We start from the raw sequence: 26053 nt of genomic DNA, 5'->3' as shown, positions 1-26053 counted from the left end.
TAAAACCCCCCAAAAGCAGCTATTTTGGGGGGAAACCTCAAACCTCACTGAATCATAACTTATCATGCATTTCATCGTGTATAAATTGTACAACACTTTTTAAAAAGCAAAAATAGGGGTGCCTGGGTGGCTCAGTCGGTCAAGTGTTTGACTTTGGCTCAGATCATGATCTCACCATTCATGAATTCCAGCCCCATGTTGGGCTCTGGACTGACAGCTTGAAGCCTGGAGCCCGCTTTGGATTGTGTGTCTCCCTCTCTCTCTGTCCCTCCCCTGCTTGCTCTCTGTCTCTGTCTCTCTCTTAAAAATAAACATTAAAAAAATTTTTTAATAAATAAAAAGCAAAAATAAAGTTCTCTAACTTTATCCTAGGTCTTTCTCTAGCTACCCATTTCTCAACTCTGCTGCTGAGAAAATCTCTTCGAATATGGAGTCTATACTCCACTTCTAATTTCTCTCCTTTTAATTTCTCTAAATTACTATAAAGTAGTAGATCCTATGACTTCTCTCATTAAAAAAAAAGTTATCAAATCACTAAATCCCAATAGTTCTTATGTTATGAGACTACCAGCAACATTTGACATAGTTGATTACCTCTTCCTCCTTCAAATACTTCAATCTTTTCGCTTCCAGATACTTCATTCTCCCAAGCTAGCCTTCTCAGTCACAATGGCTTCCTTAATATTCCTTGAACACATACAGCACATTCTGCACTTGCGATTCTGCTGTATGTTAACAATCTTCCTTGAGATATCTACATTGCTCACAAATTCATTCCTTTTATTATATACTCAAATGTCACCTTAGTAGTTGGACCTGATCACCCTGTATTTTCTCCATAACACAAATCACAATTTTCCATGTATTTATGTCTGTTTCTCATAACCAGAATGTAAGCTCCATGAAAAGAGAAACTATTTGTATACTGCTCTATCTCCAGTGCAGTTTTTTATCCCCAGATAAATTTCTGCCACATAAGTATAGCTAAATGAGTATTTCGCAAATGGAAGGCAGCTATGCTCACCACTATACGACCAACGCAGTATTTGACAAATGGTAAATGAACTTAAAATATAAACAATCTCAGGGGCGCCTGGGTGGCTCAGTCGGTTAAGCAGCCGACTTCAGCTCGGGTCATGATCTCACGGTTTGTGAGTTCGAGCCCCGCGTCGGGCTCTGTGCTGACAGCTCAGAGCCTGGAGCCTGTTTCAGATTCTGTGTCTCCCTCTCTCTCTGCCCCTCCCCCGTTCATGCTCTGTCTCTCTCTGTCTCAAAAATAAATAAATGTTAAAAAAAAATTTTTTAAAATATATAAACAATCTCAGTAGAACAATATATTGTATTTTAATAATAGGTTATATGGCTTTTTTGTAGAATTTAAAACAGAGCATACTGGAGAATGACGAGGTCAGGGAAAACAATATATATATTACATGAAAAAGTGCAAGGAAATAAGAGAAAAATAAGATAACAAAAGCACCAAACAATAAATATAAAGGAGATAAAATTATCAGGCAAAAAAAACTATGCAATCAAATTCAAGTATATACTCTATAAAAGACATACCTAAAAGGAATGACAAGTTAAAAATAAATGGAAGGGTCAGAAATGTATCATGCAAACTACAAAACCTGAAAATGCAATCTAACTTGTAAAAAAAAAAAAAATTGCATTCAATGGCATAAGAAGATCTCTTCATGATTAAGGTGAATTCTTTCAAGCCTTTACCTTTAGGTAAATCTAATGTTTTTAAAACTGGTGAGGGTGGGAGTGGTAAAATAGGAAGGCCAAGAAAAGTAGTCACAAAAAATACAAAAGCTGATCTTCACCTCCTCTAAAAAGAAAGCACAATGGACAAAAACAGAGACCAATCTCATCTGTAAGTGGTGGTAAGATAAAAATATTTAAATATAAAATAGTCTTCATCAATTCATTAAAAAAACCTCAAGATATTCATTTCAGAAATGCAAGGGTGGTTCAAAATACAAAGATATGATAATAAAATCTATTATATTAAATATTATGTAGTATTAACATTTGCATGTAACATAATATAATCAAATATTTCCATGGAAACCAAATGGCACTTGATAAATTCTAATATGGATGTTTAAATAAAAACTCTTTGCAAAACAAGACAAATTACTCTTCAAAGTAATAAGCAAGGATATTTAGTGAAGACACACTAGAACCATTCTCATTAAATTAAGGAACAGATGACTGTAATCATTTTTAAACACTGTTCTGAAAGTGCTTGCCAATGCAATCTGAAAAGAGAACAAAGAGGCATGTATATCAAAAACAAAGTGAATTTATGAAAATGACCAGATATGGTTATAAGCCTGAAAAACAATCAGCTGAAGCCACTCCCTAGAAAGTAAGAGAAGCCAGTAAAATTATCAGGTTTTAAAATATACTGAAAGGGGCACCTGGGTGTCTCAGTAGGTTAACTGTCCGACTTTGGTTCAGGTTATGATCTCACAGTCCGTGGGTTTAAGCCCCGCCTCAAACTCGGTGCCAAAAGCTCAGAACCTGGAGCCTGCTTTGGATTCTGTGTCTCCCTCTCTCTCTGCCCCTCTCCCCACTCACACTCTGTCTCTCTCAAAAATAAAACATAAAAAAAAAAATGTTTTAAATATATTGGGAAAAAACCGTAACAGGGGCACCTGGGTGGCTCAGTTGGTTAAGTGTCCAACTCCTGATTTCAGCTCAGGTCACGATCTCACGGTTTGTGAGTTCAAGCCCTGCGCCTGGCTCTGCAGTAACAGTATGGAGCCTGCTTGGGATTCTCTCTCTTCCCCTCTCTCTGCCCCTCCCTCATTCATGCTTTCCCTCTCAAAATAAATAAAACAGAATAGAAGAGAATAAAATAAAATAAAATAAAATAAAATAAAATAAAATAAAATAAAATAAAGAAAATATATCCAAAAAATCCAAAAAGACAACCCAATTAAAAAATAGGCAAAGGATTTGAATAGACACTTCTACAAAGAAGATATACAAATGGCAAATAAGCACATGAAAAGATACTCAACATCCTTAGTCATTAGAACAGTGCAAATCAAAATCACAGTAAGATATCATTTTACATCTATTAGGATGGCTATAATAATATAAGGAAAAAAAAGAAAATAACAAGCACTGACGATGTGGTGAAATTGGAACCCTTGTACATTGCTGGTAGGACTGTAAAATGGTTCAGCTACTATGTAAAATAACTAAGCAGTTCCTCAAAAAGTTCAACATAGAATTAACATATCTCAGTAATTCTATTCGTAGCTATAAACTCAAAAGAATTGAAAACAGGGAGTCAAACAGACACCCATAGGCTGACGTCCATAGTACCATTATTCACAATAGCCAAAAGGTAGAAAAGATCAAGATGGGGCAGCCTTCACGGCTCAGTCAGGTACATATCCGACTCTTGATTTTGACTCAGGTCACGATCTCATGCTTTATGAGTTCAACCCTCACATCGGGCTCCGCACCAACGAACGCTGCAGAGCCTGCTCAGAATTCTCCTATCTCTTGCTCTCAAAATAAATAAACAAACTTTGAAAAAAAAAAAAGACCCAAATGTCCATGAACAAATGAATAAACAAAATGTGGCATATATACACAATAGAATATTATTCAGCCATGAACAGGACTGGAGTCCTGATATATGCTACAACATGAAATATCTGCTAAGTGAAATAAATTGAAAACATTATGCTAAGTGAAATAAGCCACACACAAAAGGACAAATACTGCTGTGACACCACTTAAACAAAATATCTAGAAAAGATAAATTCATAGAAACAGAAAATAGATTAGAGGTTACCAAGGGCTGGAGGGGAAAAGTGAATGGGGATTTACTGTTTTTTTTTTTTAATTTTTTTTTAATGTTTATTTACTTTTGAGAGAGAGAGAGAGAGACAGACAGAGAGGAAGGGCCAGAGAGAGAGGGAGACACAGAATCTGAAACAGGCTCCAGGCTCTGGGCTGTCAGCACAGAGCCCGATGCGGGGCTTGAACTCACGAACCGCGAGATCATGACCTGAGCCGAAGTCAGACGCTTAACCGACTGAGCCTCCCAGACACCCTGCAGATTTACTGTTTAACAGCCACAAAGTTTCTGTTTGGGGTGATGAAAAAATTTTGGAAAAAGCACTAATGGTCACATAATATTATGAATACAATTAATGCTACTTAACTGTACACATAAAAATGGTTAAAAAGAAACATAGAAAAAAAAGATTCACTCTTTCTACAATAACCTATCCCAAAGCTCTAAACCTCTGTGGAAAAAAAAGTGTGCCTGTCAATCCCTCACACACCAAGTGAACAAGAGCTTCTTCTATGAGAGGAAGAATCTCAGGATAAACCTTAGTGGAATTATGGGTATGCAGTCAAGAGTTAAAGTTATCCCATGTGTCTAGCAGAATGCCTGTCACATAGATTTCAATAACCATTTGTCCAGACAAGGTGGAATGGGAGGGAACTGGGACAGGAGAGCTGAAAAAAAAGAGGGAGAAAGGAAGGTTGGCTTGAGGTTACAAGTTATTACTATAACTGTAAGGAATTAGAATGACCAAATAACCCAGTTTTAATTCTGTCATGTATGTGTAGAACTTGAGTTACCTAACTTGGATTTTGAAGTGGGGAAATAAATATATTATTAAAAATTGTTTTCCACAGTTTTCTCACACACTACTAATAAAGACAGAACATATAGTGGAAGAGAAAATCTCATTTGTAATAGCAATATGAATGAAATACCTAGGAATAAACCTAATAAGAGATGTTTACCATCTAAAATTTAAAACTCTTTAAAAAGATGGACATTTAAAAAAGACCCAAATAAGTAGAAAAATATTCCTTTTTTTTTTTTTTTTACATTTTTTTAATGTTTTTTTTTTTTTTTTAAAGTTTATTTTTGAGAGACAGAGAGAGACAGAACACAAGCAGGGGAGGGACAGAGAGAGAGGGAGACATAGGATCTGAAGTAGGCTCCAGGCTCTGAGCTTTCCGCATAGAACCCAACGTGGGGCTCAAACTCTCCGACCTCAAGATCATAACCTGAGCCGAAGTTGGACACTTAATTGACTGAGCCTCCCAGGTACCCTAGTGTTTATTTCTGGGGGAGAGACAAAGAGAAAGAGAGAGGGTGCATATGGGGGAGCGGCAAAGAAAGGGGGACTAAGGATCCCAAGCAGGCTCTGAAAGCAATGAGGCTTGAACTCACAAACTGTGAGATCATGACCTGAGCTGAAGTCAGATGCTTAACCAATTGAGTAACCCAGGCATCCAGAAAAATATTCTTGCTTACTATTAAAAAGAAAAGACTCAACAATGTAAGGATGTTGACTCTCCCTAAGTTAAACTTAATTTAACAGGATCTCAAGTAAAAAAAAACAACAAAAAACAATCAACAAAAATCTTTTTGGAACTTGATAAAATGTTCATCTAGAAGAACAAACAGAATTAGAGAAAACTTAGGAAAACTCTTAAAGAATAACAAGTGGGGGGCCTAGTCACATCATATATTAATCATAAAATTTTTAACAGCATTACACTAATGGAGCAAGGACAAAAGATACATGATTTTTATGATACTTTAATATGCTAAAAGCAATTTTAAATCATTAATGAAAAGACAGCTTAAACTGGCAGGTGGAAAATTGGCTACGTCATCTGAGAAAGCAAAGCTGGATTCCTATCTCATGCCTTATAGCAGGAAAGAGTCAAAAGTTTGCACTTAAGGGGCGCCTGGGTGGCTCAGTCGGTTAAGTGGCCGACTTTGGCTTGAGTCATGATCTTGCGGTCCGTGAGTTCGAGCCCCGCGTCGGGCTCTGTGCTGACAGCTCAGAGCCTGGAGCCTGTTTCAGATTCTGTGTCTCCCTCTCTCTGACCCTCCCCCGTTCATGCTCTGTCTCTCTCTGTCTCAAAAATAAATAAACGCTAAAAAAAATTAAAAAAAAAAAAAGTTTGCACTTAAAAAAGAAAAAATCCCAAAAATATTAAAAGAAACAATGGATAAACTTTAAAATCTTAGAGTAGGGAGGGCCTTTTTGTAAGATATGACAAAAACACATACTTGCAATATTTAAGGGCTGATTCACTTAGATACAAAGGATATACTTTTCTTAGAATCAAAAATGTGTTAATTATCAAATTAAAAAAATAGTTTAAAAATACAGTAAAAAATCCACAGAAAATAACAAGTGTTGGCAAGGATGTAGGGAAATTGGAACCTATGTGCACTGTTGGTAGGAATACAAAATGGAGTAACCAATATGGAAAACGAATACTTATATCTTTACAACAGGATCCTGATTTTAGAAAAATAAATCTATGTATGCAGAAGAAAAAAAAACCTAGGTAAGTATTATCTCTGTAGTGAAGAGTACCTTCTTTGTCACTTTCTTTATATTTTTGTTATGTTTGTACTGTTTTAAATAATGGAAGCTAATATTTATTATATTTATTGAGAATTTTTAAAAGTCAAGTTGTTAATGCACTTTACTTGTACTTAACCTCCTCATTTAATCTTTACAACCACTGTAAAAGTAAGTACTATTAACTTCACTATAAGACTATTCAGGGATGGAATGTGATGGAACCAGAATTCATGACCATAAAACTATTTTTTTAAATAGCTTTATTGAGGTATAATTTACATAACAATAACACTTGTTTTAAGCATATAATTCTATAATTTTTAGTAAATTTAGAATTGTGTGACCATTGTCACAATCTAATTTTAAAACATTGCCACTGTCCCCAAAAGAAATCTCATGCCTATTTGCAGTCATTCTCTCTCACACTCAGTCTGACAACTACCATTCTATCTTCTGTCTACAGATTTGCCTTTTCCAAACATACATATAAATACAATCATATTGTATGTGAGGTTTTTCTCTGTCTGATTTTTTTTTTTACTTGGAATGTTTTTGAGTTCTCTCATGTTTGTAGTATCTTTTACTCCTTTTTATTGTCAAGTGGTTATTCCATCATATAGATATACTACACTTTGTTTATTCACTTATCAGTTGACAGAGATCTCAGTTGTTTCCATTTTGGGGCTACTGTGAATAATGCTGCTATAAATATTTACATACTAGTTTTTGTATGGACATATGTTTTTAAATTTTTTTTAATGTTTATTTATTTTTGAGAGACAGAGCGTGAGCAGGGGAGGGGCAGAGAGAGAGAGAGAGAGAGAGAGAGAGAGAGAATCTGAAGCAGGCTCCAGGCTCCCAGCTGTCAGCACAGAGACCGATGAGAGGCTCGAACTCACAAACCATGAGATCATGAGCTGAGCCGAAGTCGGACACTTAACCGACTGAACCATCCAGGTGCCCCTGGACATATGTTTTCATTTCTCTTGAGTAGATAGATACCTAGGAGTAGAATTGCTGGGTCATATAGTACATCTAACTTTTTAAGAACTTGCCAAACTGTTTTCCAAAGTAGTTGCATCATTTTACATTCCCATCAGCAATACGAGTGTTTTTCCACATCCTCACCAACACGTACGGTCTACTATTTTTATAAGAAAAATGTAAAGGTAAATGTTTTTAAGAGTCTGAGAACACTGACACCTATCATTTTTTGCCACACTGTACTTCCTATATGTACACTCTGCCACTTCTTAAACATCTACCCACTCTATGACATAAATCGAGACTGAATAAAATCGGAATGTGTTCAATACATGCAGAAAACTAACCATGTACATGAACAACTCTTCTTATGTAAACTTCTACTTCGAATTAAAAAAAAAGATTATATATGAACACATAGTGCATATATAATACCACTTCAAAATAGCATACGTACCCAATTTTAGTTCAATTGCTGTGTTGGTGTTACATTTGTACTCTGCCAGCTTCTTCTCCACTGCACTCTTGTACTCAACCAAAAATTTCTCCATAGCACCAAATCCTAAGGGAAAGTTTTTAAAAGGCCTTGTTGGAACTGGTTTAAATAGTCAAATCTACAAATAGCGTTCTTATTAGCAGTAGAATAAAAGGTAAGATTTAAAACATGCTAACAGATCATAAAAGTAAAGGCCTCTAGACTCCTAAATAAATGTACTGCATATGACTTCCTCATTAGAAAACAAGAGAAATATCACTTGTGAGATAGAAGCTTATGAACTAGGCTTGCTTTACATGAATAAGTAAATCTGAAAATTAATGACTACTGACCTTTCCTTATATTTAATACTAATATTCCCTACCTGCTAGGATTTACACCTGAGCGGCTTTTTAAAATATAAAAAGGATGCCACTGCTCCACCAAGAAACAAAATGAGAATATCCTTTGATAATTACAATACCATTTCATCTCTAATACTGGAAAAATTCTACCCAGAGTACTTCATATCAACTATTAAAAAACCATCAACTGATAATGTATACATTATCTCAGGAAGGATACACAAGAAACTGGTAACCATGGTTATCTCTAGGATAAGAGAGAAGGAATGGGGATTAGGTTGGGAAAGAAAATTTTAACTGCATTGAAGTTTTTTTTAACCATATATGTATAAAGTCATAAACTATGGGCTACTGACAGCTAAATGCTTTTACTACAACATGGGCACCCATCAATACACGTAATAATTAAAAATGGAAGCAATCATTATCAAAGTAAACTGTCAACCAAAGATGACAATAAATCTCCTGACATAATGAACATAAAAATTAGTAAAAATTCAGGAAAAAAGAAGTCATTAGCAGAAACAAAAGAAAGGTACAATGACACGCCATAAACTTTAACAAGTGGTTGAGACATCATACACAGAAAATGGGGGGAACATTTGAGGCACTACAGATTAATAGTCTGGAGTCAGAATTCCTAGAATCAAATCCAGTCTTCACCACTTACTGGATCTGTGAACTAGAACTAGAGCACTTGACTCCTCAGACCCTAACCTATGAAACTGAGACAACAGAACCCACTTCAAGGGAATTATATACAACGCAAGCAACAAAATCTAACTTGTGAAATCATACTTTGGCTTAATCCCCACAATCTCTTAGACAAGTAAATACTCTATCAGTCCCATTTCATATTCAAAAGCTCAGGATTAGAAAGAAAGAGGTTTCATTGCTTAAAGGCGCCCAACTATTAAGTGGTGAAGCAGAGATTCAAATTTAGGTGTAATTCTTACTATATGCACACCATACATAATACATATGGTCCCCCTCTTTTATAGCACCAGTGTACCCCCAAAATCCCACAGTCACTATCTGGTAGAACAGTCCTTCCTTAAATATCTGTAGCGTTCACGTGATAGCCTGTCTATCCAGCACATCCATAAAAGTGTAGTAAGACAACTATGAAGACAGCGGGAAAAGATAAAAGTAGAAACTGTCCCTTCACTTCAAAAAATATGTAATTGGAAAACCACACCAAAATAGGCTCACTACATGTAAAAAATAGCAATTATTAGTCATTAAATGTTGTAAACTAAAGAGACTCAATAAAGAAAGCAGAATAGAATGAACACGAGAATTATAGTGTAGAAAGAATACTAAGAGAAGTTTAGATGAAGGAAGAAAGCGAGAAACTCTTTCTCAAAGGAAATCTAAATCGAGCCTAGGAATATTAAACGCGAGAGATTAAGAAAAACGATTACGAAGTCAAGATTCAAGTGAGAGCCCTAACGCAGGGCAAGGCAGAACTGCGCTAGCTCAGAAGTTGACTGTAGTGGAAGGAAGGTGGAGGGAGACCTGGAAGAGGAAGATCTGAGCATTAAAATCAGCTGGCGGGAACAGAACCAGACTACTGTGGCTGAGGCAGCAGTGGGGAAGAAGCAACGAGGAGATTAACAGGCCTCAAGACATCTAGCACCTTACAAGCCCAAATCGCGACGCCTTCCCCCGGCTTCCTCAGCCCTCCGCCGGGGCCGAGTTCTTCGCAGAAGCCGCAGAACCCCGAGTAGTTGGGGGTGGGGGCACGAACCTCGGCCGACAAGGAGCTGGGGTGAGAGTTCCGTGCTTCCAGGCTGAAGGAAGCCTTCTGGAACCCAGGCTGGTGCCCGAAAGTTCCAGGCGGGCACTGTCACCACGGTCTCGGCGTTCTTTCCCAAACCTGCCCGCCCCCTCCCCTTGGTAAACTTTTCCCGGGAACTTACCCGCCATTTCCGAGCTGCGAGCACCCGCGGCTGAGGAAGGACGAATCAACCCGCGCGCTCCCTGGCCGGAAGTGAGCTCGTTGTCTGACGCATTTCCCCCACCCACCTCTGGCATGTCGCTAGCCAATGAGAGGAGGAGATTCGAGGCGCAGGGAGGTGGATGCACCCCAAGAGGAGGGGCTGACACCGCGGGGAATGCTCCGACCGTTGCCTAGCCACCGCAAGCGCGGTCAGCAGCTTTGCAGGCCTGAGCCGGAGGTGGAGGCCGCATAAGGGACCTAACGTGTTAAGATGCTCGCTGGCCGGCGCGAGGACAGTTTCTTTTAGGTTGGATTGAATGATATAAATACCCCCCCCCCCCAGCGATGTTTCAGAGATGGGTAGAGAAACTTCCCCTTTGGCCTGCACCAACACCTAAGGCCTTAGGTTTATGTAGGTAAAATGTAGGGTTTGAGTTGCATTTGCGGGAGAAATATACAATTATTTGCTTCTATTTGAAAAAAATTTTTTTTCTAATGTTTATGTTTGAGAGACAGAGCGCGAGTTGGGGAGGGACAGAGAGAGAGAGAATCTGAAGCAGGCTCCAGGCTCTGAGATGTCAGCACAGATCCCGTTGGGGTCAGAACCCACAAGCTGTGAAATCATGACCCTGGCCAAAGTTGGAGGCCTAACCGACTGAGCCACCCAGGTGCCCCTATTTGTTTCTATTTTTGCCCTAAATTCTTGTTTAACTTCGTTTTTCTTTTCTCATGTGTTTAAACAGTATATATTGTAACGTTGAGGTACTCTGCCGCTGAAATTGTTACCTAATAATACCTCAAACTCTACTGGCCCGAACCCTCGCACAGGATGCTTCCTAATTTGGGCCATAGTACTTGCTAGTATTTCATAATTGCTGAAACCTTTCGTCCCAGAAGATAAGTCATTATTTAGGTATCCACAAATAGTCCCACAATGTTGTCTAAAACACTAGAATGTCTTGTCTGAACAAATGTTGTTTAATAGGTTTTACAATGATACTGCTAAAGCTAAAATGGACCCTTGGGATGATAGTCTAGAACTAATACATCCTCTCATTTTAGTGATAAAGACATTAAAGCCCAGAAAAGAGAAATTGCCCCAAGTTCACACTCAGTATACAGCCTACCTTAGAGTCAGGTTCTCCAGATACTCAGCCCAGTATTTGTTCAACTGCATGGAGATGGCCTTCTTGAAGATAAAGATCACAAAAGGTACCAAGAATGCTTGGATCCTTCTTTACATCTAAATGAAACACAAGAAATTTTGATCATGATGTTGAGAAGGAAACTGAAATCTGCCATTAATGACATTATGGATCAAAAAAGGAAAACAATCTTTTTTTATAATCATTTTTTCAAAATGACAAGGCTCATTCCTTTACAAAACCACCTTATTTGTAGATCAGCCAATAGCTGACCAGCAATTATCCTTATAATAAGAAAATAAAATCTGAAATGGATTAGTCCTGTGACTTTATGGTTGTAGAGAAAAAATACAGTGAAACCTATATATGATAAAAGTGAATAAGAAATAAGATGAATGTGAATTAGAAATACAATGAAACATATATTGTTTGACTAGCATTTAGTATGATCTACTTGCAAAATTGAGGTTACATTTTTAAATTGTCCTTGTCTTAGAATTGTTCACACATATTTATTACACTGCCACAGAACACAGTTTACCTAAAAGTAAAAAGAATGACTTCCTTCAGAAAGGTAGTAGTAACATTACCAAAAAGGAGAAAGGTATTTTCTTTTTTTGCAGGGTTTTTCCCCCCTCTTTTTTAAATTTATCTTTTACCTTGTTATAAAGGGAATTTATTGAGTGAATGTTACCACCATGGAGTAAAATTTCTGCAAAAGGAATATGCTGTCCTTATACATATATAAGAGGCAACAGAGGGGTGTGGACAGTTCAGTGCTCTACTAGTCTCAGTTCTACTGCTTCATGATTGTGGGACCTGTTTCATTTATTAAGTGGAGATAATACCTTCCCAGTTACCACACCTTGGTTGTGAAAATGAAATGGAACAATATTTATGAAAGAGGTTTGTAAACTCTAAAATTATATGTTAATATGAGATGATATTGGTATGTTAATATTTATTCTAGAATAGGAGGTTCGGAAAAGGCATTTTTCTCCAAAGAAAAAGGCCATGTTGCACTATTAGGAATGAACTAGCAACTGTATGTTTGATATAGATTCAAGTGCATATGGACTAGTAAATTTTGGCATCCTGTCTTGAAACCTCCAGAAGAGGGGTGCCTGGGTGGCTCAGTCAGTTAAGCGTCCAACTTCGTCTCAGGTCATGATCTCACGGTTCGTGGGTTCAAGCCCCGTCGGGCTCTGTGCTGACAGCTGAGAGCCTGGAGCCTGTTTCAAATTCTGTGTCTCCCTCTCTCTCTGCCGCTCCCCTGTTCACGTTCTGTCTCTGTCTGAAGAATAAATAAACATTAAAAAAATAATTAAAAAAAAAGAAAGAAAGAAACCTCCAGAAGAGATTTTTTTTTTTTAAAACATGGTATTAAAGTGATGGACATCAGAAAGTGGGTATAAGAAATATGAAATCTAAAAGAAAATGCAGATATTTAATATGTCTTTATTTCAAAATGTATACTTCTCTACAGGTAGTAACAACAGCTAGTCAACTCATTTGTTTGGTTCATAGTGCTTATTGGGAGGGGAGGGGGGCAATGAGTTTCAATTCCCAGAACAATTATTTAGAATGCCCTACCCGCCTACTTGACTTTCTTATGAGTTAAAATAAAAATAGACAAGCTCATATCGAAAAATACTATTAGAATAGTAACTTAAAGGCATACATTACCAACAATTTGCACACTCCGTTTTGTAACTCTCATACACTAGCCATAGATGTATGAACTAGTACTTTTTAAGAAGCAATTTTGCAATTTTAACAAATTTAACAAAAATTTTAATTTGTACATTTTTGTTAAATTTGTATATATTTTGAGGTAGAAGTTCCACTTACAAGCATTTGTCTACAAAATTGTTTGCATAAGAATGCAAAGATGTATGAACAAAGATGTTCAATACAGCATTAATTTTATTGAGAAATTGGAAATAGCCTAAACATTCATCAAAAGGGGCTGGTTAATATGTACTGACATGGGAGAATATCTAGTATATAATAGGCTAAAAACTAAGTTACATAACATTATAATGTTATGTTATTTATATAAAGAAGTGTATTTTGATATAAACATACCTAACAAGGTTAACTGTGACTGCCTGTAGAAGGGAAAGTTTGAAGAGAATTAATGAGGAATTTTTAAAAAATACTGTTTGCTTCTTTTAATGAGGTTATATTAGTTTCTTTCATAATTAGAAACTTACTAGCCTTTTTGGAGGTTTTTAGACATATGTGCTAACTCTTACCCTCTTCTTTACATTCTATGAATTGTGATACACAGAATCAAAGAGAAGCAGCTTAACTGAAACAAGGAACAGTTGAAAGTCACTATTTCTACTTTTGCATTCTGTCATTATTTACAAGCAAATATTGATCAGAATGAGGAAAGAGCACTATAATTTATTATACTTGTTTATGAAATGACCAACCAGCAACGCATGCTTCACTTTTTGAAACTATAATTTCTAAAAATGGCATTAATTATGTGTGTCTACTTAGGGTAATACAATAAGGCCTAAGATATTTCACATTCCATAGTTAGAATGCTGTTTCATACATTTTTTTTCAATTTTAGCTAACAAAAAAATGACCATTATTCCCCTGTCTTAAATTTTTTTGATCTTGTTTTGGGTTGTTTCTTAATGTGGAAAGCTTCAGGGTAGGGGGAAGGTGAAGGAAACACTATCAAAGCTACTTAGATATTAAACAAATAAAATGAAAACTTATGACTAGAATATTCATTTTAAAATAATATATTATTTCAGTCCTTGTCTTTTTTTTTTTTTTTTTTGACTGGTATAAAACACATAAAATTGAACATTTTAATGATTTTTAAACATGCATTTTAGTAGTGTTAAGTATATTTACTTAATTGTGAAAGCTGTCATTTTTTTTAATGTTTATTTGGTTTGAGAGAGCAAGAGGGAGAGATAGAGCACGTGCACAGGGTAGAGGGGGCAGTGAAAGAGGGAGAAAGAGAATCCCAAGCAGGGTCCATGCTGCCAGCACAGAGTCCTACACGGGGCTCAATCCCACAAACCCGAGATCATGACCCAAGCCGAAATCATGAGTTGTATGCTTAACCCACTGAGCCACTCAGGAGCCCCAAAGCTGACATTTTAATGGACTGGTTTTCACCTTTTGATCTATTTATCCATATTACTATGCACAGTAAGACTCTTAACTTGCTATCATCTGGGCACACAAAGTGAGTAGCTTTTATACCAGTTATATAATACTGTGAATTAAATGTTTAGTTCATAAATCTATCCGTTAAAAGAATTATAAAATAAAACATAATTATAAACTAAAATATATATATTGTTATCAACAATATATATTATTGATTCTTAATATTTTTAACTTGTTAATTAAAAGAATTATAAAATAAAATATAAATATAAACTAAAAAAAAAATATATATATATATATATATACAGTTATCAACAAACGAAACAAACTAGTGGCTGTGCAAATTAGTAAAATTAAAAGAATTCTGAAAATTTTCCTAGAGAGAATCCAGACTTTAAGTTTGTCATTAATCTCATCAACACAGGGCTCTCAGAGAATCCCTTTGCCAGTCTCTTGAATGAGCTAAGAGGACGAAAGGGTCATGCCAACTGGCATCATATAATACAGAGAGAACCTGCTTCATCAGGTAAGAAGGGTGTGTTGGTAGGGCTAGGATGCATTTAAATAATAAAATGTTTACTTTTTCATATCTTTGTAAGATTTAATTTTGTATATTGTATATGGGGAAGTTTATGTTATTATAGATATGGTGTGATTTTTAGATATGGTTTAAGAGAAACTAAAGTACTTTGAATAATGTAGAATCAGAGCTTTAGAGCAAAGTGATTTTAGAAATCAGATAATCTAGTCATTGCCATCTTTTTAATTTGGTATATATATGCATAAAAATTTGTGTATGTATCTCCATATAAATGTATATCTAATACATTTTTGTCACTCTTCATTCCTAGATTAAATATTACTATTGTTAACTTACTGTTTTTTAGACAAAAAAGAATATGAATACTAATTTTTAATATATTGCACCTAGGTAAGCCACCTGTGCACCCCTGAAAATCCCTGACTTCATCCCACACTCTTCTTTAAGTTTTCTCAGTGAGTTACTGATAGAGGTGATACTGTGGCCCAACTCTCAGTTTGATCCTATGTTTTTCTGGGTTTTCTTCTTCCCATTCTTGCTGTTGAAAGGGTTAATTTCTTTCATGAAATACTTTACTTTGGAAAGAAAGTCACCGTGTCTGGCTCATGATTGATACCCGTTAAGTGTTTATTTTAAATGATTTTGTGTAATACTATCAAGAACATCATTTCTCCACAAAACAACTATGCTTCCCCTTTTGTTCCAGCAATTCATGGTTCTTGACATTGGAAACTGCTAAGTTTCTTTGCTTTAAAACATCCTTCAGCATGTGATTAGAATCAAAGACTACAAACCACCTTATTCATGTTCAACTCATCCTGCCAACATGTGTATACTACAGGCCTTTCCTTATTAAATTGTTCTTTGGATGTCACCAGGGAGTAGCTCTGGCCTAAGGCGGGTAATCGACACAATTGCCAGGAGATGATCTTTTGCCAGAGTACGTTTATCCCTGGTACAGTGGCTCCAAAGACAAGATTCTCTGGGGCACATGTATTCTTGTAGACAAGCCCAGATCATCAGTAGCCCTGGTTTTCCCCAGAGAATTTTAACCCAGATTTGAGCTTTCTCACAGAGCTCTAAGAAGGCCTAGCTATTCCTCATGAGCAGCTTACCCTGCTCCTCTCTACTTCCATCTCTATCCTTCAATCAGTTGAGCACCCAGACATTCAGACACTAGATGTAGGCTGCCATCTCCCCAAACCCAGGTCCTATTAGGAATACACTTACAGAGTCAAAGAGAGGTATTGGGTAAGTGGACCAGTGGATATAACATCCTTCCTCCTTTTCCTCCCTGGGTTTCCCACAACAAACAGGAGTGAGCGCATGCTGTTCCCCGCAGCAGCCCCACATTTCACCCCAAGTGAGGCTTTTATACTCTTCTCTCACTTCTCTCCAGCTGGCTCCATTGAGGCCTGCTATATCTGGGGCCTGCTGTGTTCACTCACCAAGGTAGGCCTACTTATCACAGAAAGATTGCCTCACTTTCTGATCTGTCCTCCTAGGGGATAATTATGAATCATCACCTTCTCCTCTCTTAAGCTTATTTACCTCTTATTGATAACTCCTCCAGGGCTGGAAGAATATTATCTTCATCTCTGAGTTCTTACTTGAAGTGAGAACAAATTCTTTTACCATTTATGAAAGATTTTTATTCAGAGAAAGTCTTATATTGAATACATTAATATTTAAGCTTGCCCATATCCCCTCTTCTTTAGGCCCATGCTCAGGTTTATCTCCCTCCCCTCTCTGCCTGGCCTTTAAGGACAATTCCTATGTAAATAGAATTATCTATTTATTGTAATACTGGAATTATCTATATATTATAATTTATTGCATTTTCATTTTATGAATTCTTATCTAAAAATCCGAATATTGACTTTAAAAAATTATATGTAATATCCTTATTTAAGGACAAATACTTGGAGAAATGAAAAATTCTATTTAAAAAAAAAGTTGTAAGAACAATTGCAAGGGGTTCCTTCCTAAAATATTTTAAGATATTAACAAGTAGTTACAACATTTTGTTTTATGTAAGTTTTATTATGCAAGAATCACAAGACAGGCCGGGAAGACATTTTCTTTTCAAAAAATTGTGGCTGCACATCTACGTTGTCCTTGGATATGTAGAAGCCTTGCTGAGCTAAATTGTATGTTTCTTTCATTTAGTAAAGATTTTTGCTATTTTTCCTTTTCAAGTAGACTTTCAAGTTCTTTTATTCTCAGATTTTGAACTTTATATTGTTCTTTTCATCAAAATGCACAGAAGGACTGCAGCAGGGAGATGACAAATGTCCAATTCTTTCAAATAGCATCAATATAATTTAATTATCTTAGGTTTTGCTTTGCTTTGTGTTAAGCAAAAGAAATTAGACAATGTGTTTAAATGCCAAATGACATTTTATATACTATTAGGAGATTTTTTGGTATATGAGCCCATATCTAAGCACAAATTAAAATTGCATAGTTATGTATTTAGTGTATTACAACACCTTATCCATTTATTAAAGGTAGCTGAGTACTTATCTAAATCATAATTATGACAGATAAGAACATAAGCTGTAATTTGAAAGGTGATTCTTTGGTGAGCCTTACTTTACTTTTATGCTATCTAGTTCATATATATTTTCCATTGGGATCATATGGGGTTGATATTTTAAAAAGATAGCCATAAACTTTTTATCTCTTACCAGGATTGGGTTAAAAAGGGGTAAAGACATTCCTAGTATAGATCAATATGCTGTAAATAATTCCAGGATATTCTCACCCTGCTCCAGTGTCCTAAAATATTCCAATGTGAGAGGAAGACTTCATAAATTAGAGTCCTCATACAAATATTACCAATGATGCTGTAGAAATTGGAGTCAGAGATAGAATAGGTTAGGGTGGATGATTTCACATCAGGTGGGCCTAAAGGAATCTTCACTAGAAGACTCAAAGACATGTTCTCTGAAATACCTGTGCTATTAACAATTATATGTATGGACTCCCTGCAAACTAGAATGATTGCAGATAATGGAAAAACTCAAGCATAATACTCAAATTTTAATGGAAAAGGGAAGAACTGAGAGACCACACTTTGTTTAGTCTTCTTCTTTGAAATACTATGGTGTTAATCTTTGAAAAACAATAACAACCAAAAAACCAAAAAACAAAAACCAGAAAATCATAATTTACAAGTCCACAGAGGGTGGCCAAGTATCTATCATCCAACATGGATTTATGAAAAGCAATCTTACAAAATAAACTTATTTTACTTCTTAAAACAAATAGGTGGCAAAAAAAAAATGTAATAGTAGGTTTGGTTAGATATATGATCATTGCTGACCCTATGAAAAATTGTGATTTAGGGAAAACTCAATTATCTGCTCCAGGCATTGTTTAATATATTCAGATTACTCGTACAATTGTAGTTGCCACATACATACAATTTTAAGTTCTGATTCATCCACTTAACATTATATCATAAACTACATACTACTATTTCTTTTATGTGACCAAGTTACTAAGGAATCTGAAGTTGTTTGGGGTATGTACTAAAATGCTTTATTTTTCTCTAGTCATCGCTCTACTGTATTATGTTTTCCTAGAGTACATTTTCTGCTCTTTTAAGTTATTCAAAGTCTAGGGGCACCTGGGTGGCTCAGTTGGTTAAGCACCTGACTGTCGTTTGGCTTAGGTCATGAACTCAACGGTTCGGTTCGTGAGTCAGGCTCCACTGGCGTTGGGCTCTGCTGGCAGTGTGGAACCTGCTTGGGATTCTTTCTCTCCCTTTCTCTGCCCCTCCCCTGCTCGTTCTCTCCCTCTCTCTCTCAAAATAAATAATAACTAAACATTTACAAAATTTTTGAGTTATTCAAAGTCTAGCCTATCCTAGTTAAAACTTTGGTGTTTTATTTTTCTAATTATTTTTTTAATGTTTATTTATTTTTGAGAAAGAGACAGAGTGCGGGGGCGGGGGGGGGGGGGAAGGGGCAGAGAGAAATGGAGACACAGAATCTGAAACAGGCTCCAGACTCTGAGCTGTCAGCACAGAACCCGACATGGGGCTCAAACTTGTGAACTGTGAGATCATGACCTGAGCCGAAGTTGGACACTCAACTGAGCCACTCAGGTGCCCCAAAACTTCGATGTTTTGAAACCTCCTCCATTGCTATCTAGACTTATAGCCATGGGGACTTGAAATGAGGAAAGGAGTATAGTCAATTTTTCAGTCATTCTCCTTCTTTAAACCCCTAAAAATTAGGTTGGGGGATGCCTGGTTGGTTCTAGTATATTTTTTCCTCTTTCCTTCTCAACACGAACTCTTCTGGTGTTGGCTAGAAGTAGGAAGAGAGGAGAAATGAATCTTGCTACTTAACTACTCTGTTTTGGTCATCCCTGCTTCTTTAGTTGACAATGACTGCCATCAGTGCCCTGTCTCTCATATAGCATGCATTCTTAATTTATTCAGTGGGCTTCTGAAAGGGGCTTCTGTTTTATTTATTTATTTATTTTTTATTTTTATTTTTATTTTTTTAACATTTATTTATTTTTGAGACAGAGAGAGAGCATGAACAGGGGAGGGTCAGAGAAAGAGGGAGACACAGAATCTGAAACAGGCTCCAGGCTCTGAGCTGTCAGCACAGAGCCCAACGCGGGGCTCAAACCCACGGACCACGAGATCATCACCTGAGCCAAAGTCGGACGCTTAACCCACTGAGCCACCCAGGCGCCCCAAGGGGCCTCTGTTTTATACCAATTCCCTGAAAAGGAAACTCTGGCTCCTCGCTGCTTTTGTCTCCTTTGTTAGTAGGTCTCTCCTTTAGGTGGAATACTGCAAAAGCAATTCAAGCCCCAATATCTTCCTGTGTAATTTGTACTGTAAGAAATTCATGTATCATCCCTTGTATGACAATCATTGTTCCCAACACAATGGGCACACATAGACCTATCAGTCATCATATAATCACAGGATGATGGGGTTTAAAATGCTAGCCAATGCCAATGCTCTTCATATAATGTGGGGTAGAATGGGACGTAAGAATAATATAGTGTAGCTGCTATTGAACCCTCCTTCTGTAGGTGCCCATGAGGCCTAAACTACTAATAACTTCTTTCTCAGTCCTTCATTACATGCTCCCTTATCCCTCTGAGCACCTTAACTGGATCTAATTCTATATCTAGTGCAGTGCCTAACCCTTAATTCCCAAATGATCTGAGTCCAGTATAGACTTATCTTTGTTGGGTTGGCTATAGAGTTGCCTCAGCTGGGTTTTGGACATAGTCATCCTTGTCTCATCATTTAGTTTCCCTTTGATGATTGGAATTAATCACCACATGGCTATGGTGACCCCTTCCTGTCTTTAATTCTGCAGTTTGAGAAGCCCCAAATGGCCAGGGGGCAGTATTAATTTCTAATTCATCTGAACCTTGGTGGTATTTCCTGATGGAAGCATTCCTCCCTTGGATACAGGACCTCAAAATCCATGAGCCCAAAGCTGTGGGGAAGGGAGGCAGAAATTTCTCCTGTGGATTATTTGGTGTGATAGTGACAGGGGCCATTTTCACCTCTTCCTCTTGGCTCATGGAGCTGTATGTTCTGGCTACCCTTTTTACCTCTAATGTTCTGATATTTCAAAATGTGCCTTGGTATTGAAACTTTTTCATTCATCCTGGATACACAGAGGACAGTTTGAGACTCAAAACTCCATCTTTTAGATATGGAAAATTCTCTTTGTTTATCTGATTTTTCTCCTATCCTTTTAAAACTCAATTTTTTTGTGGAACACCTGATAATCAATTATTGGGCTCCTTGGATTAGTTCTCCATATTTAAATATCTTTCCTCCTTTTCTTTGTGTATTGCTCTGCTTTTTGAGAGATTTTTTGCAAGATTTTTATCACAATCTTTTTACTAACCTTTTTATTACACTTATTACCTGTTTAACTTTGGAGAAGTAACTACATGTCTCAGTCTCAGTTTCCTCATCTTTGAAACAGAGATAATAATATGAGATAATCCTACTTCACAGGGTTGTTTTGAGGATAGATTCGTATTTTGAGCTTAGGATATTGTCTGATACAAAGTAAGTACTCAGTAATAAATATTAGTTAAAATGAGCTATGCATCAGTATCTTTTTTTATGTTCATGTATTTTTGAGAGAGACAGAGACAGAGCATGACCAGGAGAGGGGCAGAGGGAGAGAAGGAGACACAAAATATGAAGCAGGTTCCAGGCTCTGAGATGCCAGTAGAGAGCCTGACACCCAGATGTGGGGCTCGAACTCACGGATCGTGAGATCATGACCCAAGCCCAAGTCAGACACTTAATTGACTGAGCCACCCAGGCACCCCTATGCATCAGTATCTTGTGAATTTGGTTAGATTAAGTGATCTTTGGGTCATTTACAAGATGATTTCTGACCTCTGGAACTGATGACCAGATATCCTGGACCTCAGTAACTTCACCATATTGGGCCTTTTTTGAAATATCTAACAGTTGGCCTTCAGCAATCATGCCTCTCTCAGTATACCCTTTAAACTCAACAATTGAAAACTTTTTTTGTTTATTTATTTATTTTGAGAGTGAGGGAGAGAGTAAGTGGGACAGGGGCGGGGCACCTGGGTGGCTCAGTCGGTTGAGTGTCCAACTTCCACTCAGGTCTTGATCCCACAGTTCATGGGTTCGTGGGTTCAAGCCCTACATCGGGCTCTGTGCTGACAGTTCAGAGCCTAGAGCCTTGTTTGGATTCTGTGTCTCCCTCTGTCTCTGTCCTCCCCTACTTGTGCTTGCTCTCTCTCTCTCTCTCTCAAAAATAAATAAACTTTTTTCTTTCTTTTTTTTTTTAAAGCGGGACAGGGGCAGAGAGAAATGGAGGGAGAGAATGCCAAGCAGGCTCCATGCTGTCAGCACAGAGCCAGATATGGAGCTCAGTCTCACGAACCGTGAGAGCATGAGTCAAAATGAAAAGTTGGACACTTAACCAACTAAGCCACCCAGGTGCCCCCAAACTCAACAGTTTTTAAATCCCTTCTCCAGTTTTTCCTGTCTCTGTATCTGTGCTTACAGGTCTATATTTTAATTTAATGTCTTGTAAGAAATTCTTATTCTTAAAAAAGGGAAGTGATTGGGGCACCTGGATGGCTCAGTTTGTTGAGCGTCCGACTTCATCTCAGATCATGATCTCACAGTTTGTGAGTTTGAGCCCCGTGTCGGGCTCTCTGCTGACAGCTCGGAACCTGGAGCCTGCTTCACATTCTGTGTCTCCCTGTCTCTCAGCTCCTCCCCTGGTCATGCTCTGTCTCTCTCTGTCTCTGAATAATAAATAAATGTTAATTTTTTTTAAATAAAAAAAAAGGGAAATGATGGGGCAAAAGATGATTTATGAAGATGGTCTGCCCCAGAAGTGTGTATTCATTCTTTTATTAAACATTTTTATAGACTAATGCTATATGCCGACCCCTGTGCTAATTGCTAGAGATACAGAGATTTTTGTTTTCTTTTTTTCTTAATTACTTATAATGAGCATCTATCATGCTCACGAATCTATGTGAGTTGACAGTCTGTTGCAGTATTTTTAAATTGGGCCATGAAACCAATTCAGTATGTTGAAACCAGAATTAGGAAAAAAAGGAAGGAGACTAACACAGAATAATAAATACCAGAGTATGTTGCATATAGTAAAGTTAGATATTGTTTCATGAAATTTTTATTTCAGTGTGTACTGGGTGGGGTTAGGATTAAAAATATGTATTTTTTACTATATATGTCTGGGTCAATGAAGTTTGAAAGCCACCAGTGGAAAAGACAATAAGCAAAGAAGTGATTATAACACACTGATAAATACTGTGCACAGAGGGAAGCCTACCCTAGTCAGGGAAAGGGGATGAAAGATTGTTTTCTGAAGAAGATTCTTGAGCTGTACCTTAAAGAATATGCAGTGTGGAGTAAATGTGGAGTAAAATATTCTCAAAGGATTAGCACAAAGGAAATAGCCCTAAAATCCTTGTGACTAAAGGAACAAGTATGGTAGCAGTAAGACAGAAGATTTAACTAAAAGGGAACAGTTTGGGAAGCTTCCATTCTTCACCATACTGAGGAGTTTGGATTTTGTGCTGAAGTCAGTAGAAAGCCACTGAAGGATGGGGAAGTGACAAAATTTAATTTCTGTTTTAGATTGAATACTTGACAGCACTGTGGAGAATGGATTTGAGGATAGTGATAGGAGTCAGAAAGTGGAGAACTAGAGGCTTGGAAGAACAATCAAGAGGCCTAATGAAGCCTATTATAATGATGATAAGAGATTTTAAAAAGCGCTGAAGGGGGTGGAAAACAAGGGACTGGGTACCTATTCAGATGTGAGGGGTAAGGAAGAGTCTGATACCCAGTTTTCTGGCCTGAGTAACTAAAGCAATATAGGAAATATGAAAGGACTAATGGCTTGTGGTGGAGAGATCAGCTAGGAATAATCAACAAACATTTAATTAGTACCTGGATAGCTAATGTCAGGCATTGAGATAAGTGTTAGGACTGAGGGTGTGGATGAAGAAGGAAGGATAAGGGGAATAAGACATATTCCACAAGGAACACAGAGAAATGGTAAAGTCAGGAACAAGTAGTAAATTACAGTTTCTATGAAACCTTCTGTATATTATCCAGCTTGAACCAATTTTTTCATTTTCTAAACCTATATTGCAGAAATTTACTACATAGCCAAGCATATGCATTATAACTTAATGGTTTTACCTATGTTTTGTTTTCCCAATACATTGTAAGATCTTTATGGAGAGGGATAATTATGTTCCCTTCCTATTTCCTACTCATAGGTATCAATAGTAGCAGACATGCTGCATCTAAAAGATGGATTAGAGGGGCACCTGGGTGGCTCAGTCAGTTAAGCATCTGACTCCAGCTCAGGTCATGATCTCGTGGTTCATGAGTTCAAACCCCACATCGGGCTTTGCAGACAGCTCAGAACCTGGAGCCTGCTTCAGATTCTGTGTCTCCCTCTCTCTCTGCCCCTCCCCCACCCACACTCTGTCTCTCTCTCTCTCTCTCTTTCAAAAATAAGTAAATATTTAAAAAATTTAAAAAATAAGAGATGGATTAGAACTTCATAGCCATATCGAATTCTGTATGACAAGATGCCCTACCACCCCTTTAAGGTTCCCGAGTATGTTTAAGGAAAGGGAGATTTGTTTCATCTGCTACTAAGCCTTTGCTTCTCATGTTTAAGGAAAGGGAGATTTGTCTCATCTGCTACTAAGCCTTTGCTTCTCATGCTCTGGTTTCTCTTCAAATCGCATAAATCTTTCGCCTTTTACTAAGCCTTTGCTTCTCTGTGATCCATGCCCCCGTTACCATTTGTCGTAACTTGAATTGCACTCACTTGGCTTCTGTTTTGCACCTAGAACTCTGAGCCTACTGTATTTGATGAAATGATATTGTTGCTTTTGCCACATGGATCTCTGTGAAGGGGTGATATGAGGAAGGCACTCTTCCCACTACTGCGCCTTAATATTATTCCCTACCATCAACACAAAACTTGTTTTATGTAAGGCTTTGTTGAAGGGTTGGGGATGCTAAAATTATATAATTGCTGACTACCTATTTTATTACCTATCTCTATCCTGAACCTTCCAGGTAAGCTATCCATCCGGGATGATAGAAGAACAGGGTGAGCAAACAATGACTGTTTCTGTGCTTCTTTCCAAGTAGTGATAGTTGATAATATAGGATAATATAGGAAAGACCATATAGAGATGTGTTACTCTGATTTCTTCCAATGCCGACTTGACCAGAATCAGGGAAGAAGCAGCAGGTCAGTATTACCTATAATCAGTATTACCCACAAACTTCTTCAGAAGTACAAGCTGTCATTAACTATTTTTATGTGTAAGTTTATTCTTTACTCTTTCTGACATTTTTCGCAGTACAGAGAGGTTATGGTCCTCTTATGGACTCAACTCTTAATTCCTGTTTATTTCATTTTCATGTAGTTTTTCCTTATAATATTGTCAGTACCTTAAAGTGGTATTCTATTGTCAGGGCTACTGGGAAAGGAATATGCAGAGTACAACTTTGAGACCTTCAACAATTCTTGGTCAATTTCCTTCTGTGTTCTCAGCTTCATCCTCTTCTGATTAAAAGAATGCCAACCATTCCACAATTCTGCCCAATTTTCCTCCTTGATCTGTCTCTTTCCAGAAAGGCTTCCTCTCCAAAGTCTAGCTGTTTCATACTGTTTCTCCAGACTTTCTAACTTAAACTTCCTGATTATTTGTCTGATCAGTACAATTTGATACTGGTCAATATTACACCATTTCTTTATAGTAATTCTTCAGAAGTTTTTCCTGTGCATACCCCAGTTCCTGGATTCCTTGTCTTGAGGGTTGTGGCCCTTTCTTCCTCAGTGAGTCCTTTCTGTAGGTCTGCTGCTACAAATCTTCTTTCCCCTTTTTGGAAACTCTCTAGGATTTCATCCTTCTCCCGACAGGGCAATCCAAGGACACAGTGACCCATTACTGAGTATTTCCTACCAAAGTCTTGAGTTTCTCAGTCTAGATTTACACTGTAGGTACACTTAAGCAGGACAGTTTCAGTATAGGCTGGTAATTTCCAAGATTTCTGTCAGTATGTTATACAAATAAACTTCCATATACTTCCTCCAGTTTTCCCGTGGGTAAGCATTAGACCAAAGAAACACATACACACAAACACAACTTCCATGTAATTACTGTCTGAATCCACATTAAGGAGAACATTTTTTTTCTCTCAATTCAACGTAGTTTTCAGATTCCCCTGTCCATAATAGAGATACATTATTTGTCAAGAAGTTTCAGTTTCTATTCCCTACTCTCCAACAAGGCACAGAGGCCTAACAATGTTTAAAAAACAAGTCCCATTACAATTTCTAGCCAAACGATAGAATCATGTACCTGAGTAGCCATCTTTAGTAACACAAAGACCCAGTACAGTTTCCCAGAAAGTTTTATTTTGAGAAATTTCAAATATATGGGAAAATTGAAAGTTTTACAATGAATTCCCATATGCCCCTCAGTGAGGTGTCACATCTCTCTTTCTCTCTCTCTC

At 37.2% G+C, this 26053-nt stretch overlaps 2 protein-coding genes across 4 annotated transcripts in view; one reads left to right on the top strand and one right to left on the bottom strand.

The window, feature by feature from the left end:
- HAT1 (histone acetyltransferase 1) overlaps positions 1–10244 on the bottom strand; it is a 58946-nt gene extending 48702 nt beyond the window's left edge. The window contains exons 1-2 of one of the 3 annotated variants that reach the window (XM_042949129.1): positions 10130–10244; positions 7825–7929 (exon numbers count right to left, since the gene is read on the bottom strand). In XM_042949129.1, the coding sequence (XP_042805063.1) occupies positions 7825–7929; positions 10130–10244 (220 nt within the window). Of the gene's footprint in view, positions 1–7824; positions 7930–9846; positions 9943–10129 lie in introns of those variants that run through there. The other 2 variants (XM_042949131.1, XM_042949132.1) reach the window with 2 other exon arrangements.
- Positions 10245–10329: 85 nt separating this feature from the next.
- SLC25A12 (solute carrier family 25 member 12) overlaps positions 10330–26053 on the top strand; it is a 126578-nt gene continuing 110854 nt past the window's right edge. Inside the window, exons 1-2 of the mRNA XM_042949126.1 lie at positions 10330–10456; positions 14863–14964. The gene's annotated coding sequence lies outside the window, so the exon portion shown is untranslated. The remainder of the gene's footprint in view (positions 10457–14862; positions 14965–26053) is intronic.

The sequence above is a fragment of the Panthera leo genome, chromosome C1, assembly GCF_018350215.1.
Source record: "Panthera leo isolate Ple1 chromosome C1, P.leo_Ple1_pat1.1, whole genome shotgun sequence".
Lineage (NCBI taxonomy): Eukaryota > Metazoa > Chordata > Mammalia > Carnivora > Felidae > Panthera > Panthera leo.
This window is presented reverse-complemented; position numbering and strand designations above follow the sequence as displayed.